The 27,091-nt window shown below is 32.7% G+C and overlaps 1 protein-coding gene across 1 annotated transcript; it reads right to left on the reverse strand.

Moving 5' to 3' along the window:
* On the reverse strand, positions 1–27,091 carry LOC143244942 (neuroglobin-like). The gene is made up of 4 exons (XM_076490538.1): positions 27,024–27,091; positions 2,536–2,779; positions 1,370–1,601; positions 1–770 (listed from the first exon to the last, which is right to left on the reverse strand). Exons 2-4 carry the CDS (start codon positions 2,688–2,690, stop codon positions 624–626), a joined length of 534 nt encoding a protein of 177 aa, XP_076346653.1. The 5' UTR covers positions 2,691–2,779; positions 27,024–27,091; the 3' UTR covers positions 1–623.

The raw sequence follows: 27,091 nt of genomic DNA on the forward strand, positions 1-27,091 counted from the left end.
CAAAATTTTGATGATCAAGATGTAGTTTATTATCACTTATAATACTGTCACACACATTTATGCACAGTTAAAAGTCAAACATGAAGTTATTTTTAAGAAATCACAATCTCTACTCACAAATACAAGGACTATTACAACGTGCATGATCACACCGATTCAACCCACATATTTCACTCCTTCACGTTGGTAATAAATTTCGCTAAACTTTTGGATGTATTACGTTGTTTATCACACTTATTCTAAAACTGACACCCTATCCACACAGGGTTGAAAGTTAACAAGCACGTGAATATTGTTCTGAGTCTCAGCTGTTAACTATTTTACTCAAACTGCCAAATAGGAAACTAGAAAGCAGAACAAAGCTTCAACGGGTTATCACTGGCAGCACAGGTAAGAATTCATTTTCATCCAGTCATTTAATTGTATATGTGATTTAAGAACATAAAAACGGGGTTCATTATTTGTTTAGAATTTTGAAATAAAAACAACAAATGGTTTCAACATTAAATAATACTTTCTTTTCTTGCTTCACAAATAGCACATATTGTGTACACTACTTTACGTTTTAATAGGCATTGCATCAGCGCGTGCTGCGGTTATTTCACACTTTCGAACACAGTTGTTCAACAGGTCTTGTAATGACTCCTCATTCCCTCGATCACGTGCCGCGAGATGAAACGGTAGACTAAAAACCATGCCTGTGTCATCTCGTGCGTCATTCTGTCCTGCAGGGCGTCCTCTAGTCCATATTTCAATGCCTGCCACATTTTCTATAACAAAAAAATGAATAAACTTTTTTCAGTGTCTTCCAATTTGAATTTAATATAGTGAGAACTACCACTATACATAAGGTAGATAGTATTTATTTCGAATTGTGTTTAAAATATTATATTTGTTTCGCATATTGTTAAACGAAAAGCTACACTATCTGTGCTGTAAGATTTTTTTTTTTAATTATAAATTAGAAGAAAGCTTGGCCCGGCATGGCCAAGCGGGTTAAGGCGTGCGACTCGTAATCCGAACGTCGCGGGTTTGCATCCCCGTTGTGCCAAACATGCTCGCCCTTTCAGCCGTGGGGGCATTATAATGTTACGGTCAATCCCACTATTCGTTGGTAAAAGAGTAGCCCAAGAGTTGGTGGTGGGTGGTGATGACTAGCTGCCTAAATTAGGGACGGCTAGCACAGATAGCCCTCGTGCAGCTTTGCGCGAAATTCAAAACAAGCAAGAAGTAAGCTTATATCTTTTTGTACATTTGGTTGTTTATTGCTCTACTTACGCAATATAATGCGTAAAAAATAAAATGAAAATGATAATTTATACATATATATTTATATATATATTTCTTAACTATTATAACCAATGCCTACATCAAACATATCTTCTTGCACATGATGACGGGCATGCATACGACCGAGTTCGAACAAGATAGTCGATAATGCCTGAGTATCGTCCAGGTTATCCACCGCTTCTTCAAGTGCTTGCATTACTAGTAGTGCATGCCGTTCGAGTCCTCCTAAGTCCCAGTCATATCCGCCGTCCTCCTGCAACGTCATGAACTTCTTGAAGTATCTCGAAAGTTGGGGATACTGAGTGAACAAGCTGCAACATCAGATTAGTTAAGCATGCTGAATATGAAGCAATTTAAAACCAACTGTAATTATTATATGAAATACAAAATCAATGTGGTTAATAAATTACATAATTTTTTCACTTCATCAAGTGACTGAGAATCTTTCTGGTATATGTTTAACTGTTACACGTGTAAAATTGTAAGAACCTGTCCAGTTTATTGTGATGTCTTTGTCGGGTTTTCTTACCAGCGGTTAATTTTTAGTGTTACACTTTAATTATTTATAACAATTTCTTACAATTCTTGAAAACAATTATATAAAAATTTCACGACAGGAAAGGGGAGTCGTAGCCACTGTGTAAAAAACAGGTTAGAGTTAGACAGTTGGTCTTTTCACGCCTTTTGTGACTCAACGATAGATTTGAGAGCTTATAACACTAAAACTAAGGGTTCGGTCTTTGAGGTAGGCACAATGTTATGTGTTTGAAAAATTAACAACCGATATAGTCCTATTCCCAATATAACAAGTCTTTAAACATAGTTCATTAATCTTTATACTAATATAACAGATAAAAGTCATAATAAGTTTCGCATCACTTTAATTAAGTTGTTTATTTCGTATATTTGCGTTATTATAGCTAATTTTGAAATGATAGGCGAGAAAGAGAGAACAGCTGGTTACTAGTATCCATATCCACCTCGTGGGGTACTCTAGTCTATTATTGGAAATTACTCTTTAAAATACTTCGAAGAGCAATATTATACCAACGGAACTCAAACCATAGATCCTTGGAATCGCAATGTGGCACGCGAATCACTACGCAATGCCTGACTTTAATTAAATTGAAAAATTAAAAACATTATAAGTAAATTGCCACTTTTTGCAATAAAGAAAACGAGTTTCACCTTACTACTGTTCCACCACCTACAAAATACCCTTTATATTTAACAAAACTAACTTACTGTTTAAAAATTACAACACCAGTTCCAGCCATATCCTGAGAAATTACAGTCCAAGCATGCTTCACCAGCTCCACCTGCCGAGACGAAAGGCCTTGACTCAGTTGATGATCAACTGAACCTTTCAGTACCGATCGTCCACTTATAATACATCCCATATTTATGACCTCAGCAAAGATTAACTATAGGATATGCAGTATTCTCTTCTGTTTTAGTCAGAAACGAACAACTTTGTTCGTTTTCGGCTCTAGAAAAAAAAATGTTGCTTATTGTTTTTTATACAATACAGCAATATTATTATGTTTCAAATCCATTCTTGTAGTACCACTAATGGCTCGACAAGTAAGCTTCAGGACAAATAATGTTAGAATTCAGAGAAGTTCAACGTGTAGCTCTGTGCTAAAAAAACAATTATTATTCGTTGAAATAAACAACAACGGTTTGGTCTACTTTCAAAGCTAATTTTGATAATTTATTTAAAGGATATATACTTTAACATTAATTCGAAGCATCAAACACTTGAAATACAACTGGGGTTTGGAGTGTTTTACTAAACAGTCTCCAGATGGTTTCGCATTCGGTTATGAATATATTAAACATTTGAACATCAAGTCTATAAGTATGAATGTCAAGTGAATAATTTAATAAATATTCATATGAATAATATTGTAAGTAATGCTATCCACATGTACAAAATAAAGCATATGCCCTTGGGAATAGTTAGCCAGACACTTGAGCATCCAAAGGATTGCTGGATTGGCTGTCTCAGACGACAAGGAAGAGCTTGATACCAAGAGATTATGTGATGTCATAGGTTTACAAAATAGCACCAGAGGGCGGGTTAATAGGGTTGGTAATATGGGGCCAAAGTTATGATGATAAGAACATCTGTGATGAGGGTACAAATAGATTACAAGGAAATCACATAGTGCTGTAGGTTAACAAATATCAATGTGTCACAAAAGGTGATTAGATCATTAACTTTATAGTAACACACCTCTAACAAATAACTTTGTCTACTGGGATTATTTTGTGTAGTTTTATAAGTAAAATTTTCCTCACTTTCATTCTCTCTCTGTATATATATATATATATAAAGGCATAACTATATTAGAAATTGGTAATGAAGACACAAATAGACTTCTAAGAAAAAACCAAATTTCAATAATTATACTGCCTTGAATTTGAGTAATGATTATTGTATTACTAATTTTTTCTTTATAGATAATTTTTCATAAAAATAGGAAACTAGAGGTAAAGGAAATTACAAATATAAATGGGTTAATTTTTCAGAATTTTGTGGACATTTTTGGGATAAAGAATTAAATTTATATTCATGATAATTAATGATAATTCCAATTACAACTTGAAATGAAAGTTGTATGTACTCAAAGAAATAAAAATATCCCATATAAAATTAAAGAAATACTACACAGATTTATCGTTTAATCAGTTAAAAAATAAGATTCAAGAACTGCAAAAGTGTAAAATGGGATTTGCGGATTACAAATAAAAATGGGTTAATTTTTCAGAATTTTGTGGTTATTTGGATAAAAACTTATATACTAGTATTAGTGTACGTAGTTTTTTTTTAATTTATAAACTTAATTTTCCCAAAATAAAAGCATTAATTAATGTAATAAAAATTTGATTTTCAAAATGATCATGCAAAACATTTACTTGTAGATTTTATAAAATATCAATTAATAGTTAATAATTTATCAAGTTTTTAAAAAGAGAAGCGACAATTCATACCTTCATATTTGGTAATTAATTTTAGACATAAAATATTTAATGATTTGTAGATTCTTAAAATTATCCCTCCATCTATAAAGAATAATATTTTTCCTTGTAAAAACTTAAAGCCTGCCGTCAGTTATAAATATGAAGTTCCAATTGGTCTATTACTATATAATTATAAGTGTGTGTATTCTTGTAACAAAGCCACATCGGGCTATCTGCTGAGTGCACCGAGGGGAAACCAGCTGCTGATTTTAGCATTGTAAATTCGTAGACTTACCGCTGTACCAGCCAGGGACATATAATTATAAACGTTTTTAACTAATATAAATGTAGATGAAAATAATAACTTACCTAGTGAGTGTGAAAATAGTTTATTTATTGATATTTTTCATAAACATATTGTTAATGGTAATTTGAATAATATAAAATATAAATTATTACGTGAAATATTAAAAAAGGATCTAAATACAGAATAGCCACGAAATCTACTAAGAATAACATCTTAAAATATATTGAAAACAATACTGATTAATATACTTTAAAACTCGACTACATTACATCTTATCAGCCTAGATAGTTTCTGGAATGAAAGTCGTATGTACTCAAAGAAATAAAAATATCCCATATAAAATTAAAGAAATACTACACAGATTTATCGTTTAATCAGCTAAAAAATAAGATTCAAGAACTGCAAGAAAAATATGTAACAGTTCCCATTGATAAAGCTAGCTGTAACACTGATATCATTTGTAAAATGTTTTATGCATTAATTAGGATAAAAATCAATAATACACAAACATTTAAACTTGTTCACCAATCCAAAAATACAGTAATTAATAATTTCATTCGAGCTTGTAATAAACTTTATTCTAAACAAAATTATGTATATTTACCACTTCTTTTTGCTATTCCCAAACTACATAAATCTCAAATTAAATTACTAAACAAATAAAAATTATTCAATGTTTTACTTCAAGAAATAAAAAAGGTAATTATTAATAACAAAAACATACTTTTTGGATAATAAAAAAATAATCAACCTATTTTAAAATGTCTAAAAAAGTGTTAACAAATAAATAATATGCAAACTATTGATTTTACAACACTGTACATCACAATTCCATTAAAAGATTTGATCTTTGATTTAAATTCATTAATATAACAGTTCTGTTATCCTTTCATAGAATTGGTAAAAAGAAAAATTAGCCCCCAAAACATAAGATATATATTAAGTTTCTGTATCTATAATAATTATATATTTTTCAATAAACTGGTTTTTAAACAAGTATTAGGAGTTCCAATGGGAGCTAACTACTCTACTTCTATAGTAAATTTTACTATTATGATAACATATTTATTGAGACCATACAAATACTGATATCTTTACCTTAACTTACAGATATATATTAATAGATTATTTAATTCGTGTAAATAATCCTGAAACAAATAATGTTATTAATACTATTTATCTAGTAGAATTAGAAATTGAAAATACTTCAGTATCTAATACAGAAATACATTATTTAAATTTAGAAGTTAAAATAATTGATAAGGATATCAAAATAACTATTTTTGATAAAATAAAATATTTTGCCTTTCCAATTTATGGCGTACCTTCTTTTAATAGTAATGTACCATACTCTTCTGTTGTAAGGATTATAACTTCGCAAGTATTCTGATGGCCAGGTGAGTTAAGGCGCTAGACACTTAATCTAAGTGTCGCGGGTTCGAATCCCCGTTGCACCAAACATGCTCGCCCTTTCAGCCGTGGGGGCATTATAATGTGACGATCAATCCCACTATTCGTTGCTAAAAGAGTAGTCCAAGAGTTGGTGTTGGGTGATAATGCTAGTCTCCTTCCCTCTAGTCTTGCACTGCTAAATTAGGGGCGGCTAGAGCAGATAGCCCTGGTATAGCTTTGCGCGAAATTCCAAAACAATTATTCTGATATTGTAAAATTCGTGATAAATTACAATATTTTATTAATAATGTTGAAATACTGATACAAAAATTAATAATTAACGGATTTAGTAAAGAAACTTTAAATAAAATCACTAAATTATTCTAACAAATATAAGAATGTATTAAATAAATATAAAGAAATAAAAATTAGAGAAATTTTACTTAAAATTTTAATAACTATTTTTAGTTATGAATAAGGTCATTTAACAACTTAGCACTACCTTATGCGGATGTACACCTTGTTTCACATAAAGGCTTGTTTAGTACATGGTAGTCACAGTAGTCTTGGTGAATGGGTGATGGTTAGGAGCTATACTAGTTTGTTTGAATAACTGGATGGGATGCTTTATGCTGGTATAGTTCGTTTGCTGTTCTGTTAATTAGTGCCTTTCTATCATATTGGGGGCTAGAATGCTAATTTCAAGAGGTAAGTTTTCAACTTACTTACACCTAAATAGAAGTATCTTATTTCCTTATTTTCTATTTCTTATTTTTATTCCAAATATTTTTTTTTCTTATCTACATGGAAAAGCAGTCACTTTCCAACAACTTTCTGCCATCAGTGAAGGGTGATAAAGATGTGGGATGTTATGGACTTGAGTACCCACATCTCGCACATCTAATTTCTATTGCTATTCTTTTATTTCTTATGTGAGACTGGCGAATGGAGGTTAAGACTGATAGACCGTACATCCCTACCACAGTCACCTCCAAAACCTAGGGTACATTTTATAATCAAACATTATAGCTTGTACCCTGGGATCTTTTAAATTAATGCAGCGTGTCTGTTTAATTTATTTTTATTTAACCTTCTTTAAGTTATAACAACTAATATATATATATATATCAGGTCATCCCTTAAGTAATGTCCGATTTTGGGTTCTGAAAAAGAGAAAGAATTTCAAACGCTTTTAATGCTACTTAATAAATAATGTATGTTCCATTATTGTTAAATACTTTCTGCCAATGATTCACAAGTTCCTGAATACCACTTCTATAAAATTCATGTGGTTTGGAGGAAATAAATTGTAGAGAGGATAGTTTTGACATTTTCATGTGTTCCAAGCTCTTTATCATCAAGATGGTTCCGCAAACTTCGGAATAGATGGTAATCAAATGGGGGAAGGTCTGAAGAATAAGGAGGAAGTGGAAGATTTTCTCAGTCTAGCTCTTCAGTCTTTACAGATCTGATCCTTGCTGTATGGGGCCGTGCATTTTCCTGGTGTAACACAACACTTTTACGATTGATCAAAGCAAGCCTCTTCTTTCAGTGCAACATTCAGGCACTCTAACGGTTGACAATAGAAGTCTGATGTAATCATTACATTGAGTGAATCACACAAACAATATCTCACCAAACGCTTAACGAAATTTTCCTAGGGTGGAGGTCCATTTTGGGCTGTGCTTTAGCCACTTTGCCTGCATTGATCCATTGTCTGCGGCGATTAACATTTTTATAAAACACCCATTTTTCATCTCCAGTCACTAACCTGTACAGAAAAGGTGAGTTACGTTCACGAGAGTGTAGAGAAGTACAAATGTCCACTCTGCTCTAAGATTGGCTTATGTCTAATCATGGTGGACCCATTTTCCACGATTTGACACCTTTCCTTTGAATTAACCTTCTGTACTAGTTCTTCAACTGTTATAGCAGAATCTTCATCAACGGCAGTCGGCATTAAACACAACAGGACGACCTGAACGTGGCACATCTCTTAAGCTATAGTCACCTGAAACCACTTTCGACATTTTCTTTCATTGAGAGACTCCACACCATAAACACCTTGAATGTTTCGTGTCGTTTCTACTGCACTATTGCATTTATTTAAACTCGTAAAGCATTATATGCCTAATGTGCTCCTCAGACACATCCATCTTCATAAAGGTTTATTTGATTAATGACCTAAAAAAGTGGAGTTGGGTTAGTTTCATTTATTTGTCTGAACATTTTTATACACGTCCGACTACATATTTTAGTCGTTGAAGCCTTCTACGAAGACAGAAATGATGATTCACATTCTGTATTAAATTTTCGGACATTACTTATGGGATGACCTGATAGATAGATAGATAGATATGAAATAGAAATACATACATTCCTTTTACCTCTTCATCACATTATCTAAAAATATCATCTTTTGGTTATTTTCTTAATTTCAAATCTTTGTCTTTTCACTTATAGTATATTCTTCCTTTTCCTTTTCTGTTCTTTATGGTTTAATAGTCTTTCTTGTAACGTGCCAACAAGTGTACTCGGGACATATTACATTATGCTTAATAGATGTACGCAAACATTCAGCAAAATTATTTTGTACTCGCATAATAAACTAACCCTTGAGAGTCAAAGCAAAATTTGAGTTGTAGTTAAAAATGATTAAACCTTTCAAATATGAATTTTAAAACATAAATAATTCATAATTAACTAAATATAAAAGCTGATTTAGTTAATGCATAGAGCAGCTTCTGTACAACATATAAACACATTTTACTTGTGTGATATTGTATATCCAGTTAAACATAACATTTAATTTTTCACACTACAATGGTCATGTTCACTCGTATGATATGGATAGGATAGTGTTGATGTTAGAAGCTGATTAATACGGGGGCATCCACACAATTCCAAATTATAGGCTGGAATTTTAAACAGCTTTCCTAGGATGTCAGCTTTCACTTCACCTTTTGAGTGGAATGTTGAACAGTTTTTTTTCTCTCAACATTCTGACTATACTCCATAGATAGGATATGTAGTATAAGGTGAATGTAGCAGGCAACACAATCACACCTGCAGTGATCTGTGTCCATAGATAATTAGCTGAAACCGATTGCTTAAGAAACACACCTATAATTCCAGTGGCTAAACATTTGAATGTAAGTTCTTTAATCAGACGAGGCCTGTGCTTCAAATAAAGTTATTGTGGTTGTATTACAATCATTCATGTTAACGAATGAGTATACATTAATAGAAAAAAATCAGCTCTTACCTTACTTAGTTGCAACCATCACAACTTTTATTATTGAGAAGCAGCTTTGTTCTTACGCAGAAGTTAAGGAATTTATGGATTCAAATCAATGAGCAAATAACCAAAGGGTTGCTGTGTTACATCTTGATAAGCCTTTTGAAAACGTCTGACATGAGTCAGAAACATTCATCTCAGTAAAACATTAATCTTAGTTTCGTCTTTGATATTCTTGAACATAATTATAATAATATATTGATAGTTTAAACTAATATTATGCATTTTTCTACCTTGATGAAATAGATTCTGTAAAATATAAAACATTGTTGAATTCAAACGCGTATCTCGACGTTTTACACGTGGAGAACAATGATTATATTTGTTTTATTAGACTGTATTTATCTTTAAAATATTTAGATGAACCTTCAAGAAATTGAAATGTTAGGAATATTTTATCTTAGTTTAGTATATAAGGTTGAAATTCACTGTGAAACCATAAATATTTTTAGGGTTAGAAAACATGACATCGCGATGATGTGACAAAACACTGCTTACGAACTGAGCTTTACTACTTCCTGTTCAAGTAAATGGGGATTGTATACGACCATTCATCTCAATCTCTAACACGAAATAAATCAAACACAACTTATCTAAAAGAGCTTCTACTGATCCAGTGCATTAGTTTTGTAAAATAATAAACGGTAAATATAAATATGTGCAAATAGAAGTTTAAATCAAATACATCATATCGAATTTATATAAAAAGTAAGGTGTATGCGAGTAAAATGTTTGTACTATCAAAGTCTAACTTATCACTGCTGTTTATTATTACTACTGCTGTTTGAAATTGTTATTACCCAGAAAGGCATTGTCTGTAATTTCACTTTATATTTAGTTTGCTTTACACATTTTGTACATCCTGTAATGTCCCAATCGGTAAATCCTCGGCTCTAAAGCATTAACATTAGGGATTCTCTAACTGGTTCCTTATAGTTCTCTATAGTTACTGTTTAGTTCGATATCTGCATTTGCATCTTGTCTGATGGATGGAATATCCCCAACGTGATTGGAAGCTACACAAACATGTTCCGTCGTGAGGTAATGAAGAAAACAAGTCTTGATAATGAAAAAACATTTTTTTAGTCTGACTGTGAGCATTCTTTTAATTTCAGTTAATTTCAATTTTGTTTTATAGTGCTGTCTAGATCACCTATTTACAATTAATGTACCTAATGCTTTTAAAACTATATATACCCTTGTCTATCACTCTATTGTAAATCTGCCTTTTGTCTTACCAATATATATCTGCCATTTTCTTTCTTTTTTGTCTATTCGCCTTATCTGAGTATATTTATTTCTGGTTATATGCTTACTATGTATATTTTTATCTGTCTTTGTATACTTCTGCTTCTCTGGCTTGTCTGAATCCATCAGTATGTCTAGCAATCTACCTATCTCTCTCTATCTAGTACCTGAACGCCTAACAAAGCCCTTAGCACTCTTCAATACTGCTTATACATTCTTGTCATCGATTTATTATGGTCTATAAAAAGTGTATCATACGTCATCGCTTTTATATGCAACCAGTGAGTGCGACAAAGCACATTTAAACTTGTTTACACATATTATATAAACAGGGTAAATAAAAAAAATCTTCTAAAATATGTTTATTAAAATAGCAATTGGATTTCTTCTTCTAACAAGATGTTTATAAATATTTGTCCACACTTAACGTAGAGTTAACTTACAAAAGGTATATAAATATATGATACCTATTCTCCGGTCTCATTCCAAGTCTGATAACTATACTAAACTCAAAAACATGTGTGTATATTTTTCCTAGCATATTAATTGTAAGTTTATCACCTTATAATGATAATTTAAATCTATTCGTCCATTAAAAAGAATATCAATTTCTTGCATCAAATAAAAATTGTAAATATAGAGTACACGCATCTAATTGTATGTTTAATGAGCCACATGGTTTCATTCTTAATACGTAGCACCAAGCTTCATTCTTAATACGTAGCACCTAGCTTCATTCTTAATAAGCTATATGTAGCTTCAGGTTTAATATACTACACTTAATTTTATGCTTAATATTTCACACTTAGGTTTCATTAAGTGTGCTTGTTTAAAAGTATTTACGAATTTGAACTAATAAATAGTTTTAACCGTGCGAGGTTTAGGTAAACATGTTGGTTGTTTGATATGATATGGTCTCTGAAGCCTTAAAACCTGGATAAGCATTCTTGTTGAACAATAAAGTCTAGTCCTTGTTTATTCAATGATTTTTGTGCTTATTAAAATACCTGAAGCGATCGATAATATATTATTTCCAGACACTGAAAAAAAATTTGAAGTGGTTAAGCGTATCTAACGCTACAATGCGCTAACATTAAGAAATTCTTGGTGTACAAATAAAGTATTGTTTATACACCAGGTAATTTGGACTAAAACATTCTTCATCTCGGACATTAAGAAAATATTATCTGAAATCATTAGTAATATGCTTAAAAAAACAACAAATGTGTAATATAAATACCTTTAACTTATAATGAAAATGAGTGTCGGAGAATACGTAGCTCGCTGCTTCAGTGTAATAACTATGTCTCATAATGTGAGGTGAGAAAGATATAAGGATGAAGCTTGTTGAATACTTTCGAATATAAGATATTCAATTTCATCAAAACGATTCGATGCTGAATTTCCTGTTTGAAAAACAGATTTTCGTTATAAACCCAATATTATTTGTGAAGAAAATCTAACACTGATGACACAGGATGGGAGATTTGGCTAAAATTGCTGATGCTAACATTTAAATAAGAAGAACATCATTATGGAGCCATTCCTTTTATAGGATTATGGAAACATTAATGTTGGCGACACAAGATATTTCGAGCTATAAACTAGCTTGTTAATGGAGTAAGGTGCGCTATAAAAACAAGGGGATTTGCTTGTTTACTGTTTAGGAAAGCCTTCAGTAAGTTATATCCATGATAACGGGTTTTACAAAGCGGCAAAAAATTGCTATATATAATTATTTATCGATATTAATTCCACCTCTGACAAATTAGTTACATGCACTTGATGTATAAAAAACAACTATTCTTACCATGAATATTTCACTTTCGGATATCACGTGGTGATAAGAAGAATCTAAGTGAAAACATCGGCAGCAACTTGACAAGCCACTTATATACTGCTGGCCAAAAGCTTAAGACCAATGAACATAAAGAAAAAAATATGCATTTTGCGTTGCTAGACTCAACCACTTATTTGAGTAGAGCTTCGAAAGATTAAAATAAGAAAAGGGAAAATAAAAATAAAAACTTTTTTAGCATTTAATAGGGAAAATGTGAACACCATGAAATTAACCTAAATACTAACTGGTCAAAAGTTTAAGACCATACAAAAAAAGAAGTCCTAAACAGGGTAGGAAATACCCAACAAGAGGTCTCAGTAGTGAGTTGCACGGCCGTCATTGCGAATAACTGAAAACATTTGCTTTGGCATGGTCGATATAAGCGTTTGCAGAAGGCTGGCTGGAATGTTATTCCAAGTGGTGAAGATGGTTTCACGAAGATCATGCACTGTTTGGAATTGACGTCCATTTCTATAGACTTCCCTTGCCATTCACCCCAAACATTTTCAATCGGGGTCAGTTCGGGCGAACACGCTGGATGGTCCAAAAGAATCACGTTATTCGCCATGAAAAATTTCTTTGTCCTGCAGGCATTGTGGATTGCAGCGTTGTTCTGCTAAAAGATCCAGTCATTTCCACACAAGTGAGGACCTTCAGTCAATAAGGATGCTCTCTCCAACATGCCAATGTAGCCAGCTGCTGTTTGACGCCCCTGTATAACCTGAAGCTCCATATTTCCATGGAAGAAGAAAGCACCTCAGATAATGAGCAAACCTCCTCCACTGTGTCATGTAGAAAATGTCTCCGGTGGGATATCCTTATCGTGCCAGCAACGTTGGAAGCCATCTGGACCATCCAGGTTAATTTTTTTCTCATCAGAGAACAAAACCTTTGTCCAATTTCCTACGTCCCATGTTTGGTGTTTCTCAGCAAAGTTTAACCGAGCTGTTTCGCGGTGTGGAAGGAGGCGTGGCCTTTGAAGATGTTTACGGTTTTTAAAGCATTTCTCTCTTTTATTTACACTACATGTTTGCAGGGTTTGCCATTTCATATAATTTGACTCTGCTTTGATATCAAGTATTTATATTGCTGACCCATTTATTGTAATTTGGCAGTTTATGTACTTGTAAAATGTGTTTATCAGGTACCGTTGACGTTGTAATTGCAATACTGGACAAGTAACACCCTCTTAACGAACTGGTTCTATCTAGATAAGCAGTCTCATAGTTTAAAACTACAGTTAATGTAGACAAATCTTAAACATTTGAAACAGCAGTTACATCAGACTGATGTACATATAAGAATAATTTATTCACATATTTTTCGTTGCCTCGAATTTTGAAAACTTTCAACAAGCCTAAAATACTTGAGCATATAAATATAAGTTTATTTAATTTACAGTTGACCATGACAACATATTTACAGTTTTGAAAAAAAAATGAAAACTATGGAATGAAGAAACGTAACTTTAAAAAATGTGGTGAATTTGTCTGACATAGAGTGAATACTTCTATAAATAAACCAGTATAATCTGTGAAGTCTTCCCTCCCCCACTGTTTGTTAATGAAGCAGTAATAGCCATTATAATCCAAATGTGGCCAACAGCTCTCAGTGAAGTAAAAGAGGCCAAATTTTCCATTAACGGATTTCTCGTTATCCGCTGAGTGGTTAGGACAATCATTAATAACCTATTTGCATGAGATTTACAGACTGATCGATGTTTGTGCTAACCTAGATAGATATTTGTTCATTTACAACGTTGTTAAGTTAGAAAGGAATTGGGTTTATGAATCTGAGAATGATCGGGTCAGATGCACATTTTAAATCAAACTTAAATATGATCTCTATACGGTTTCAGTCGTCAGTGCGAATATTTTTCAAATTTTTGTAATTTATACACATACTTGTGTTTACGCACTTAATGATTACTGTGTTATAATTAAACTCTTTTTTTAAATTAGTTATAACGTAATAAAAAAGACAGTTTTTTGTTATCGTAAAATATATGCTAGTTTGGTATATATGCATATAAAAAGACGTTTATGTTTTATTATTTATAATATTAAACATAAAGCTAAATGAAATCAAATTGTTGTAACTATGTGTTAATCTTGTCAAATAGAGGATTGGAATAACTATCTATCTGAAACATTAATGGTTGCTCTTTAGAAAGATAGCAAATATCACGTCTACCTATTTCATAAGGTGTGATATTATTACTTTGAACTGGTGCTTAAAATTTTGCATTCTTTTTATTATTTAGAATTATCGGGGAAACTACACAAGGGCGTAACCGTTCCTGATTTTCAATTGATAAACCGGAGGAAAGACAATTAAACTATTCAACAGCACCTGACGCCATTTCTTGTAGTACTTTTGCGTGACCAAATAATCGAATTTGACTGTCACTCTTATAGTATAACCACAGCCCAAAGTACGGAGAGCGTTTCACACGAAAGGAACACTAACCACGAATCCGTGATGACGAGAAAACCCACTTGTAGAAAAAAACTGTATATAGAAAAACGGCTGGTATGGGTTGAGAATTTATATATATATATATAGAGGAGCGAAAAACGTTTCGACCTTCTTCGGTCATCGTCAGGTTCACAAAGAAAGAAAGAGGTAACTGACCGATAGCTGACCACATGTTTGAAGGGGGTTGTGTAATTGAGAGTGGGAATGTAGAGGGCGTGCTTAGATGTTTGATTACATTTATTAATATAGGTATAAAGGTGTTCCCTTCTATTGGTTTATTTTGGGTTTGAGTTGTTGTATAAGTAAGGCTTCTTCAATTTTGCGTTTGTTTATGTTTGGTTCTTTATTTAGTATTTGGGTGTTTTCTATGGTTATGTTGTGTATATTTGATTTGCAATGTTCGAAAACGTGTGAAGGTGACTTTTTGTGTTCTTTGAATTTGGTTTCCCTTTTTCTACTTGTTTTTCCAATATAGAATTCGTGGCAGTTATCACATTGTATTTATAAATAATGTTTGTGTGATGTTTGTCAGTGTAGTTTTTACATAGTATAGACCTTAGTTTTGTGCCTGATTTTTGAATAAATTTGTTATTAACTGAAATGTCATATTTTGTTACTAGTTTTTGCAAAATGTTAGTTATTTTTCTGCTGATGTCAGGAATATATGGTATGCAGCAGTATATGGTTTCGTGATTTTTTAATTCGTGAGATATATTTACTTTTGTTAGTTGATTTTGCTTTCTGTCTAGGTGTGTGCGTATAATGTTTTCTACGGTTTGTGAGGACACTTATTGATGTTGATGAAGTATTGTTTTATTTTGTCTAATTCGTCGTTAATTTTATCTGGTGAGCATAGTTTTATGGCTGTATTTATTTGGTTTCTTAGTATGTTGAGTTTTTGTTTTGTTTCATGTGCTGAGTCCCAAGGAATGTATGGTCCAGTACGGGTGATTTCGGTTTTAAATTGTGTTTCGGTTCTTGTAATTTTGAGGTTAAGAAATATTTGATTGCTTTCTTCCTGTTTAGATGCGAAGTTAATGTTGGGATGTATAGAGTTAATGTGATTGAAAAAATTAAGTGTGTGTTCTGTAGATGTGAATCCCGCAATCGTGTCATCTACATATCTGTACCAGTATAGTGGTGGATGTAATGCTGTGTTAATTGCTTGCGTTTCAACTTGTGTCATAAAATATTGGCTAGAACTGGTGATACTAGGTTGCCCGTGCTTGAGCCATTTGTTTGTATATAATTACGATTGTTGAACATGAAGTTTGTCTTCATCGTGGTGAATTCTATGAGGGTTGCTTTTTGGTTGCTGGGAATGTGTATTGATGGGTTAGGCAAAAACTAGTAAAAATATACTAAAAATACTATTAATAATATTAATTGAGAACAGAGTATTAAAATAAGAACTGTAAAACAATAATGATTAATGTAAAATAATCATGAGAAAGATTTTAGTAAAGACTCTTTTGTCAGTCCTTGTTCTCACCTTAAAGTTACAGTAGATAATGTTGAATATATATCTTTCATGCGGCGTTGGAAATTAATATCAAAATGTGTTACTTTTTGAAATAAAAGTATTTCTATTATACCTTCGAAAATCTCACCAACAACGACGATACTCAGCTGATGAATTATAATTAAGAACAGCATAATATATTAGCTATAATCATTATTGTCTTCATTTTTAATTCTGATCTGTGTAGGTAGTTTGTTTTGATCAAAGTTGATAACTGTTGTTGTTATTTCCCTGACTGAGTTTCTAAAGTCAAAGAAGCAAAAGTTAATAAAACTAGAACTTCTTTATATAAGTTGTTAATAACAGCCACAGCCCAAATTGATTCATGGAAGTAAGTTGGTATAAATCAACCAGAAATGATGAATGAAGTTGATTCTTGAAATAAAATACACAAAACCGTGTTCAAGGAATTAATAATTATTTACAAATTAATTCTCCAGTGCTGTAACTGACAGATAAAAAACAACAAAAACTAATTGACATTGAATGTGAGGTTTCTATGCTACTTATTTCACTTTTTTATTTCTAGTAGACTTTTATGTAACCTGTTTACAAGAAGACTAAGAAATTGTTAACTAGGGTTGTATGCCAAGTAAGCGTCTTGTCTCGTGTTAAAAGTTAATGTAACTTAGAAGACAAATGCCCAGTATAACCAATGTTTATTTTCAGGTTCCCGTAGCAACTGGCTAGAATCTTCGTGTCAGCAAACGAAATATTCCTTCGGCCTCTGTTGTCAGACAGCTTGATCTACTGGCACATCAAAACTAGTTTGTGTTCTGGAAATTATTTTCTGCTGGTTACAGCTTCCTTTTATTCATCATTTGCCGACATAAAAAAAACTATTCAGATGAAAACGAAAATTATCTGTGTGACATCAGTTTCTCAAAATGATAATCAAACACGATAAAAGCAATCAGATGGCCTTTTCCAAAAATAAATACAGTCAATCCAATATTAAGGAAATCTAGACAAAAGTACTCTCTATCACTATTGGTGGTATGTCTAGAACATCACCAACTTGGTCCAGAAACTCTTATAAATTAACTGAAAATGTAATTATTTTAAAATACAAACCCCTTCTCGTTGTCTCAGCTAAAAATCGAGTTTCCATACCCGCGAGGGGAAGAATACAGATAATTCATTAACAACAAAAACAACAAGATAAACTAATAGTTTTCTAAGGATTATAAAGAAATGGAACAGATTTCTGTATTGATTCACTACAACATCGTATTATCAAAAGCAAAGCAGTTTAATTGAAAACAATCCAGTAACTCAATCTTGCTCAATCAGTAGCACCCACTTCTTGTCACTTTTCATTCTATTGAATCCGTTGCTTAAAATAAATTATGAACTCAATTTCTCCTACATGTTCTTAACTGTATTTTAATTTTAAAATGTAGCTTCTTTCTATAAGTGTGACCCTCCTTAATGGCACAGCGGTATGTCTGCGGACTTACATTGCAAGAAACCGGGTTTCGATGCACGTGGTGAGCAGAACACAGATAGTCCACTGTGTACCTTTTTGCTTAATTCAAAACAAACAAAATCTCTACTTGTGTTCTGCTTTAAACACTAGTGTCGAATGCTATAAAACTTCATCAGCAAATGTTGAAGCAATATTAATTTTACAGCCGATTTCAGTTAATATTATAACGACTCATATGCTATGAAGTCACTTAACTACAACAGACAACATGTTTATCCATGGAATAGTTTATTACTTGAATTCAATAATCGATCACTGAAAAAACTATCAGTACTAACGGGCTAACATTAAGAAGTGTCACAAAAACTTACCTCTCTTTAATTCAAAATATATTTTTCTAGTTATGAACATACTATTTTCTCATATTACTATAATATAGATCGGGAATAACAACTTTGTAACTTCACATTCATTAAACAGCAGTTGCGAGAAAACCGATGAAATCAGGGAAGAGATGTGACCAGTAGTAACTACTTGGTGTGCTGGTAGCCCAGTTATTTAGGATTAAGTGCATTTCCTAAACGTTGCTTATTATGTAATGTGCAAAGTGTATTATCAGACTATATGAATCGAAAATTAAGTGTAACTTGACATCAAACTCTTCTAGTGTACTTAATTTTTGTTCCAAAAATCATGTCTTTATTTTAAAAACGCCGGGAACAAAAGACTCAAATTGCTCTAAAGAAGCTTGTTTAGTAATAAATAGTTTCCATATTTCCACGACTTATTCCTATATTTAGTATTAGTGTATGTAACCACAACAGTAACCACAGATGTTAAATATAGAAGTTGTCATCTTCAGTCAGGGAAGTTACTAGAGGTTAGGTCATGTTGATACCAACTGGTGGGTTTTCTTCCAACCGTTTCAGTGGGTGACTTCCAGTGCACACAACCTTCACTATTAGGCTAGCACATACAAATGAAGACCTGAGGAGATTTGAACAGTGGATGAAATCCATCAACCAATTTAAGAATATTATAGTGGTGCTATGTGTGAACATAAACAAGTACCAGTCCAGTAATGGCGAAGCTATGGCAAGTGTGCCCATGGTGGCACGTGAAAAAATCTTTTTGCACGTGGCATGCAGTAGCGCCTCTTGTTTCTTTAAACCGTAACGCTAATTCATAATAAATAAATATATATATATAATGATTATCATTATTGCCAAATGAAGCAACGAATGATTTTTCCCATCCCGGGAACAGTGAGAAGTGTTCACAGGAGACGTTTCACCCCCTCTTGGCGACAGCTTTGCAGTTGTGAAAACATGTGACATCGGATGACACGTTTTGAATTCCACGCCAACCCAGTGTACACATTACTATTTGAGTAAAAATAGAAGTAAACTGTTGGTACTGGCTTTGCTCTGCTTATACTTTTATTCTGTTGTTTGTGAGTGAATGCTGCATATTTAGTGATTATAACAGTAAATATCCATTTATTTTTTCGCAGTAAATATATTAATAGTATTGTTAAAAGTATGTTATTTGTCGTAGCATGCGTATATTTTTGATCAGTTAGTTAATTACATATTCATTTTTATATAAATTACATACATTTTCACCTGCTGTTATGTTACTGTAAGGTAAGTTATCGTATTTAAGTTAATTGGTGAAATAAGCTGTATTTACCCTTTTCAGCCTTATGGAATGTCAGCTCAACCAGCAAAGAAACAAAAAAACATTCAAAGGGAAAGAGCAGCAATAGAGATTTTCAAGAATCGTGAACTAAAAGATTTGACATGATCAGAAATGGTGATAATGCATTATGTATCTTAGGTCCTGAAACAGTGGTGTGCAGGACTTCCTCTGTAAAGTGGTATTCATTATGAAACTGTTCATAAATTGCTTTGTGATAAGAGTGAGCAAGAACAAAAAGAACACATTTATCGAGAAGTCAGCAACAAAAACATGCAGTCAAATATTTTGACGATATTTGTTTCAGATAGTTCCAACTTAGTTGCTGCTAGTTTTGAAATTTCAAAGGTTATTGCTCAACATGGAAAACCACTTAGTATTGGGAGTATATTAAAAAACCATGGCTAGAATGAGTTCCTTTCCTTTTTGACGGTTTTCCAGAAAAAGAAAAAAATTATTTATCGCATTAAGGAATTGCCAGTAAGTAGAAACACAGTAAAAGAGAGAATATTAAAAATGGAAACAAACATAGCAGAACAACTAACAAAAGATATCGGTTCATGTAAATTCCTTTCCATTTGACTTGACGAGAGCACTGATGTTACATCATCAGCTAGGCAAAAAAAACCAAAACTGATTAACTTGATAACGTTACCTGAACATGCAATAGGGGTTAAAATAAGTAAAGCAGTAGTAAACGAATTATCCAATCGACAGGTTGGCTTTTCAAAAATAGTTTCCCTAGCAACTGATGGTGCACCTAACATGGTTGGCAAACAAACAGGTTTTGTAAATCCGTTTGTAAAATACGATAAACATCCACTGGTAAGCCTTCATTGTATTATTCATGAGGACGCTTTGTGTGCAACAGTTGACCTCAAGGAGCTTGACAAGTGATGGAAATTGTAACCAAGGAAGTTAATTTTATTTCTGCCCATGCTGTGAAAAAAGACAATTTCAGAATTTACTGAGAAAGACAAATTTGGGGTACACAGGACTACTTATGTACGACAAATTTCGTTAGCTAAGTAGAGGTTCTGTCCTCAAACGATTTGTTAAGTGTTTGGATGAAAATTTTCTGTTTTTGGAAAAAACTAAATATTTCCTTGTCACGAATTATCTGATGTCGTATAGATTTGCAGATTTGTATTTTCTTACAGATTTCTCCTTGCATTTAAAAGACTTGAACACCAAATTTTAGGGATCTAGCAAAACACTTGATGCTATGTTTCATATCATAAAAGCTTTTGAAATCAAACTGAAAATTACTAAATTTGGTGTTTAAAATGACACTTTTAAATATTTTCCAAACCTAAACAATACATGACAGATCTTGAAATTCATGAGAAAATTTGGAGCTTGATAATGTAATTTTCAAGCATCATTAATTCAACATTTGAACAATTTTCTTCAAGATATAATACGTTCAGGTCATTTGAAGAAACTTCAAAATTTATAAAGTATACAGACAGTGTAACATCAGACAAACTGAATTTGAAAATATTGCAGTAGATTGACTTGGATAATTTTGAGATGCAAATGATTGATTTACAAAACATCTCAATTTTGAGGCAAAAATTTGTCGACTTAAGAGCTGAACTAGAAAATATTGAAAGAGATTGGTTAGTGACTGAAATAACGCAGAAAACAGGAGAAAATAAAGATCTGAAACTGTGGAATTCTATTCCTGAAACTTGATTCTCTGAAAAATGTCGCAGTGGCAGTATTAACAGTATTTTCATCAACATATTTATGTGGGTCGTTATTTTCAGTGATAAACTTTGTAAAGGGTAATTATAGGAATAGACTTGCTGATGAAACTAGTGCTGTATTCATAGCTCTCAAAACAACTAAATGTAAGCCTGATATAAAATATCTGTCATCGTTGGCACAGCAGTAAAAGTCTCACTATGAGTAAAATATGCTTATTTTCTTTCCTTGTTTTGTTTTTATGTTACATAATATAAACCAAAACTTATCACTTCACAAAATGTTTTCTGCTAATAGTGAAACAAGGAATAAATATAAATAAACAAGAGGACTCATTCTGTTTCCTTAAAAAAGTCCATTATTATTATTACTAATTCATTAATTTTATTTATTGTGAATTACTATAATTATTAATAACATGTAACTCCTAAAGCTGTTTCATTTAAAATAATTCAGAATAATAATGAATGATAATCTGCAGATAAAAATTACCATGGTCACACGAGAGACGTTTTTTAGGAGATTATCACCAATTTGTGCATACATTCTCAAAAAGGTTCGCCATCCCTGTACTAGTCGGCCCGGTATAGTCAGGTGGGCTAAGGCGTTCGACTCGTAATCTGAGGGTCGCGGGTTCGAAATCTGTCACACCAAATATGCTCGCCCTTTCAGCTGTGGGCGCATTATAATGCGACTGTCAATCCCACTATTCGTTGGTAGTTCAAGAGTTAGCGGTGGGTGGTGATGACTAGCTGCCTTCCCTCTAGTCTTAAACTGCTAAATTAGGGACGGCTAGCGCAGATAGCCCTTGAGTAGCTTTGCTCGAAATTAAAAAAAAACACAAACTAAACCCTGTACTAGTCAAAGATGGCGATTACTACAATCTAAATTCTATAGAGCCATTGAACGCAAGAAATAGCTAGGTTGAAAGTTTGGAAACTAATGTAATTAAGAAAAAAATAGCAATGACACTAAAATAAAGTTAGAAGTGATTCTAACTAAAGAATGACTGTCACTTAATAAGACCATCTTGACATAAGTGGTTGAAAATAGGTTAAAGATGGAAGATAAACAAATATCTTACAGACATAATTGACGATTAAATCAAAGATATTTACATTAATTAAAATATATACGGTTCTAATTATGATAAACCATTATTATATGATTCGATTTTACAAATCATTGAAAAGCTTGAAACTGGAACATTCGAGCCGCATTCGAGCTATTATTTTACGATGCTTTCAAATAACTGATAAAGTTGAGCTATAGCCTTATTTGAGTAACTAATTTCCATTATCGAATATGTAACAGCTTGTGAGTCTCCCAATATCATTGAAAAGTAGAAAACTGAGAGCTAATTAAAGAGACAAAGTCTTCGATTTCTTTTCCTACGCTAACCAAAAAATGTGTGAAATTTTTCCAATAGCTTTAGTACGACAGAAAAACATTTTAAATGTAATTGGGGGAACAAGCTATCATTAACCATGGTAGTGCTTAGTAATTTCTAAAAAGAAACACCATAATTCTTGTGTGAACAAAGTTATCATTTCTCTTTAAACTTAGCTTCGTACAAAACCCGGTGTTCCTTTAAAAACTGCAAGTTTCATGTGAAACAGGAATTACCATCCAATAATAGACGAGCGTTAGATGTTTGTTTTTTAATTTCGTACAAAGCTACACGAGGGCTATCTGCGCTAGCCGTCCCTAATTTAGCATTGTAAGACTAGGGGGGGAAGGCAGCTAGTTATCACCACTCACCGCCAACTCTTGGGCTACTCTTTACCAAAGAATAGTGGGATTGACCGTCACATTATAACGCCCCCATGGCTGAAAGGGCGAGCATATTTGGTGCGACGGGGATTCGAACCTGCGACCCCCAAATTACGAGTCCAACGTCTTAACCCACCTGGCCACGCCGAGCCCGACATTAGATGACTGTAATAAAAATATTTTGTACATGTAAAACGATGTATAGATGGCAGTGCTAGAGAGAATAAAAATATGAACATATAATGATATAGATGTACATTTTTGCTATGTCTTTCCTCACTGTAAGTTCCTCAATATTAAGTCTCAGGAAGTCAATATTATGGCTAAGGATAACTAATAATTTATTGCAGTCAATTGTGTAGTATAAAATCAATATATGTGGTGAATTTACAAATGATACTAAGAACATACATATAACTATTAAATCATAACAATAAAATAAATGTTCACTTATCGATATTCTTCAATGAAATTGTTTAGAAAAGAAGGGAACAGGCAATGAAACCAAATTTTACAGAAACTTTAAGTGTGATATTACAAAATATAAACAGGATACATGTATTGTTTGTTAATATAGCTTATTCACAGGACCCATGTACTGTTTGTTAATATAGTTTATTAACAGGATCCATGTACTGTTTGTTAATATAGTTTATTAACAGGATCCATGTATTGTTTGTTAATATAGCTTATTCACAGGACCCATGTATTGTTTGTTAATATAGCTTATTCACAGGACCCATGTACTGTTTGTTAATATAGTTTATTAACAGGATCCATGTACTGTTTGTTAATATAGTTTATTAACAGGATCCATGTACTGTTTGTTAATACAGCTTATTAATTTTACTACTTTAAAATATTTTTAATGATTAACTGTGTAATTTTGATAAGTCTTTCTTCTTTTTTAAACATGTTTAACATTAAATTGCAATGATTCCAGAATGAACACATTTGTAACTATTTTATAAGTAAAAATCTTCCAAATCTTGAATTAAATTTTAAGAAATACACTTTTCTTAGAATAAAATTTTCTAAAATGATCTAATAAGTACACATGTAATAAAAATGTTTGCGAAAATTTAAAATGATGTAAGGATGACAATGCCAAAAAACTACATCAACGAGGTAGGGGTGAATACCTGAAACCATACATAAGTAGCTAGTAATTACTGAGTCAATCTGATAAACTTATTTACTATAAGGGAAAAACTTTTAAAATGATTATATATGATTATTACCCAAATTTAATTTAAGTAATTATCTCTTAGAACTATTTCATTGGAAATTGGAGGTAAAACAATATCATACGCATCATAATTAATTACAATAAATAACCAAAACAAAGTAGCTTTGTAACTGGAACCAAAAATTTCAGAACGGTTTCTAACAGAGAATTCTTTTCTTAATGTGGGGCTGGTGGCTAAGCATTCGACTCGCAATCTGTGTGTGTGTGTGTGGGGGGTGGTCCAAACCCGTAACTGAGCATACCTACCCATTCGACCGTGGGGGCGTTATTATGTTATGGTCCATCCAATTACTTGTTTGTGAAATAATAGCCCAGATGGTGATCGTGTAGTTTGCACGAAATTCACAAGGAAATCAAATAAACTGTTCTTTTAATGTTAGAATAAAAATATAAAGCATCAGTTTGTTTGTTTTGTAACAAAACCACATCTGTTGTGCTCACCACGAGAAACGGATTTTACAGTTTAAATAAGTCCACAAGTTTACTGCTACCCCACCAGCTAACAAGAGGAAGGAAAGAAACCTATTAAATAGTCTGTCTTCTGGAATCAATACGGTACATTACTAAAACTAAGTCTACTAATTAAGCAATATCATCATTATCTTTGTCTTTTTATCGAATTCAGTTTAGCATTCTCTCCCATTGGCAACAATAAGCCTTTGTTCCAGGTATTGTTCTTTTCAAAATAAAAGTTTTTCTTGTTTGTCTTCACTTTGAGTCTTACATCTTTCATTCAGCCTGGAAAAATCACTACACTTACCCTCTCTTACACGACGTCGGTGAGTCTCTTGTCGTAATGCTCTACTCACGTGTTTCATTTGTTCCAAATATAGGAATAACACATGGTCACAATTGGATTTATGGCATAAATTTATTTGTTTGTTTCTTAATTTCGCGCAAAGCTACACGAAAACTAACTGCGCTAGCCGTTCCTAATTTAGCAGTGTAAGACTAGAGGAAATGCAACTAGTTATCACCACCCTCCGCCAACTGTTGAGATATTCTTTTATCAACGAATAGTGGGATTGATCGTCATTTTATAACGCCTCCACTGCTGAAAGGACGTGTATGTTTGGTGTGACGGAGATTCGAACCAGCGACCTTCAGCTTGCGAGTCGAGCGCCAAAACCATCTAGCCATGCCGAGCCCTACAACACAAATGCTGACTCTATGAAGTCCGTATCCATATGATTGATCACTTGTATAATTGCTGCCACGAACTGTTGATTTAGTCAGAAGCTATCGTTGCGCGTCAAACATCGATTGTCTTATGAGCCTTTCGACAATTGTCGAGAGGCGATATTTCCTGAAACCGGTAACTTGGTGACAAGTAGGGAAGTGAATAATATATTTAGTTCTGTATTTGTTTTAGTATCTTAAACAGCGTGTCTGGTGAATAGTTTGGATACTATGTTAGTAGCAAAAAAGGTACATAATATTCAAATCCCATATAAATATAGGTTCACTGAGGTAAACAAAAGACAACTAAATACACCGTATGTATGATATGAAATCTACTAGTATATGAAACTTGTCTTGATACTGGAAATAGTGTGACTTTTTCGCAACAAATATGTTATTTTTTATTTAATTAATCCACAACGTTTCACTTTACACCTTCCTCAGGAGCATTCCACTAAAATATAAACCCTGACTGACAAAACTTCACATAATTTAAATACTAAATTCTAATCGAATCTAAAGCATGCGTTTGACATATTAAATAGAAAAGTTATCCTGTCCCCCGCTAGGACAGCAGTAAGTCTTCGGATATACAACGTTAAAATCATAGGTTCGATTCTCCTCGGTGGACACAGCAAACAGCCCAATGTGGCTTTGCTATGTAAAAACGTCAAAGGTTATCATCAAAAGAATTCTATTTTTGAAATAATTAACTGTTACCTTTAGTAAACAAAAGTTCTATCCAGGTTACAGACTTGAATAACAAAATATAAGTTAATTAAAATTATTGTCACCATTCTTTGTTTCTACTCATCCATGGTCGTAGTTGTTTGATTAGAAAAGCTTCTTTAAGTTATCTGTCAGTGTACTTGGTGAGAATTTGTATTAAGAATGGTTGTTTTAAATCAGGTGTTACTTGTAAATGATTGGTTAAAAATAAGCTACAACTGTGCTTCTTTCATCTTGTTGTTTTCTACAGACCGTCGGTATGTTATCCTATTCTTATGTTAGGGTTCTTCCAGTTTCTTCTTTGTAAGAATGATGGCTGATGTTACATGTAAGGTGATAATTAACATTGGATACAAGACACTCATCTTTAGATTGTAAACACGTTTCTGTAAGACAGTTTACATTGTAGAGAACTGTACAGAGACTAGGAAAGTTGATTTCTTAGGTTTCGACCTGGCAAATATTCCCTTGTGTCTGTATGTTGTGTTACGTTAAAAGGGGTAATCGTTGAATTTTCTTTGTATTTAAATATTCATTACTCCAAACCAATAAAACATTAAGATATGTAGGGCTTTCACATTTATACTCGAACGTGTTCGACTGACTACTTTAAGTTATAGAATCAACCTTATAATCACAATATGTGTATGCACTGTACCAACTTCCCGTGACTACTATAGCAGTATGGAGATGAGGAAGTAGGAAGTTTTCTGTGAGAAAGAAAATGAAAATTTGGCACGCCATTACCCTTCGATACATACGAAGATTTAGTAAACATAAACTGAAAATAAAACTTACGGATTTCTTGAAATCAAATATAGTTTTGTACTATCAAAACCTCTGCTGTTAAGTGTTTGTTACTGATCCTATATTTATCTTTAGTTACATCAAAGATATTGCGGCCTACTTACCTAACGTGCTGCCTGTTCTCCTAAAAACGCACATATCTGGTTTGAACGCCTGTTTTACTAGCGCGAAA

The sequence above is a fragment of the Tachypleus tridentatus genome, chromosome 2, assembly GCF_004210375.1.
Source record: "Tachypleus tridentatus isolate NWPU-2018 chromosome 2, ASM421037v1, whole genome shotgun sequence".
NCBI lineage: Eukaryota > Metazoa > Arthropoda > Merostomata > Xiphosura > Limulidae > Tachypleus > Tachypleus tridentatus.

Bases quoted from the DNA above. Each gene is read 5' to 3' on its own strand.
- LOC143244942 (XM_076490538.1), bottom strand. From the start codon at position 2,690: ATGGGATGTATTATAAGTGGACGATCGGTACTGAAAGGTTCAGTTGAT. The intron at 1,602-2,535 runs GTAAGTTAGTTT...CTGATGTTGCAG, and splicing joins GGTGTTGTAATTTTTAAACA to CTTGTTCACTCAGTATCCCC. The intron at 771-1,369 runs GTAGGCATTGGT...TTTTTGTTATAG, and splicing joins TGCAAGAAGATATGTTTGAT to AAAATGTGGCAGGCATTGAA.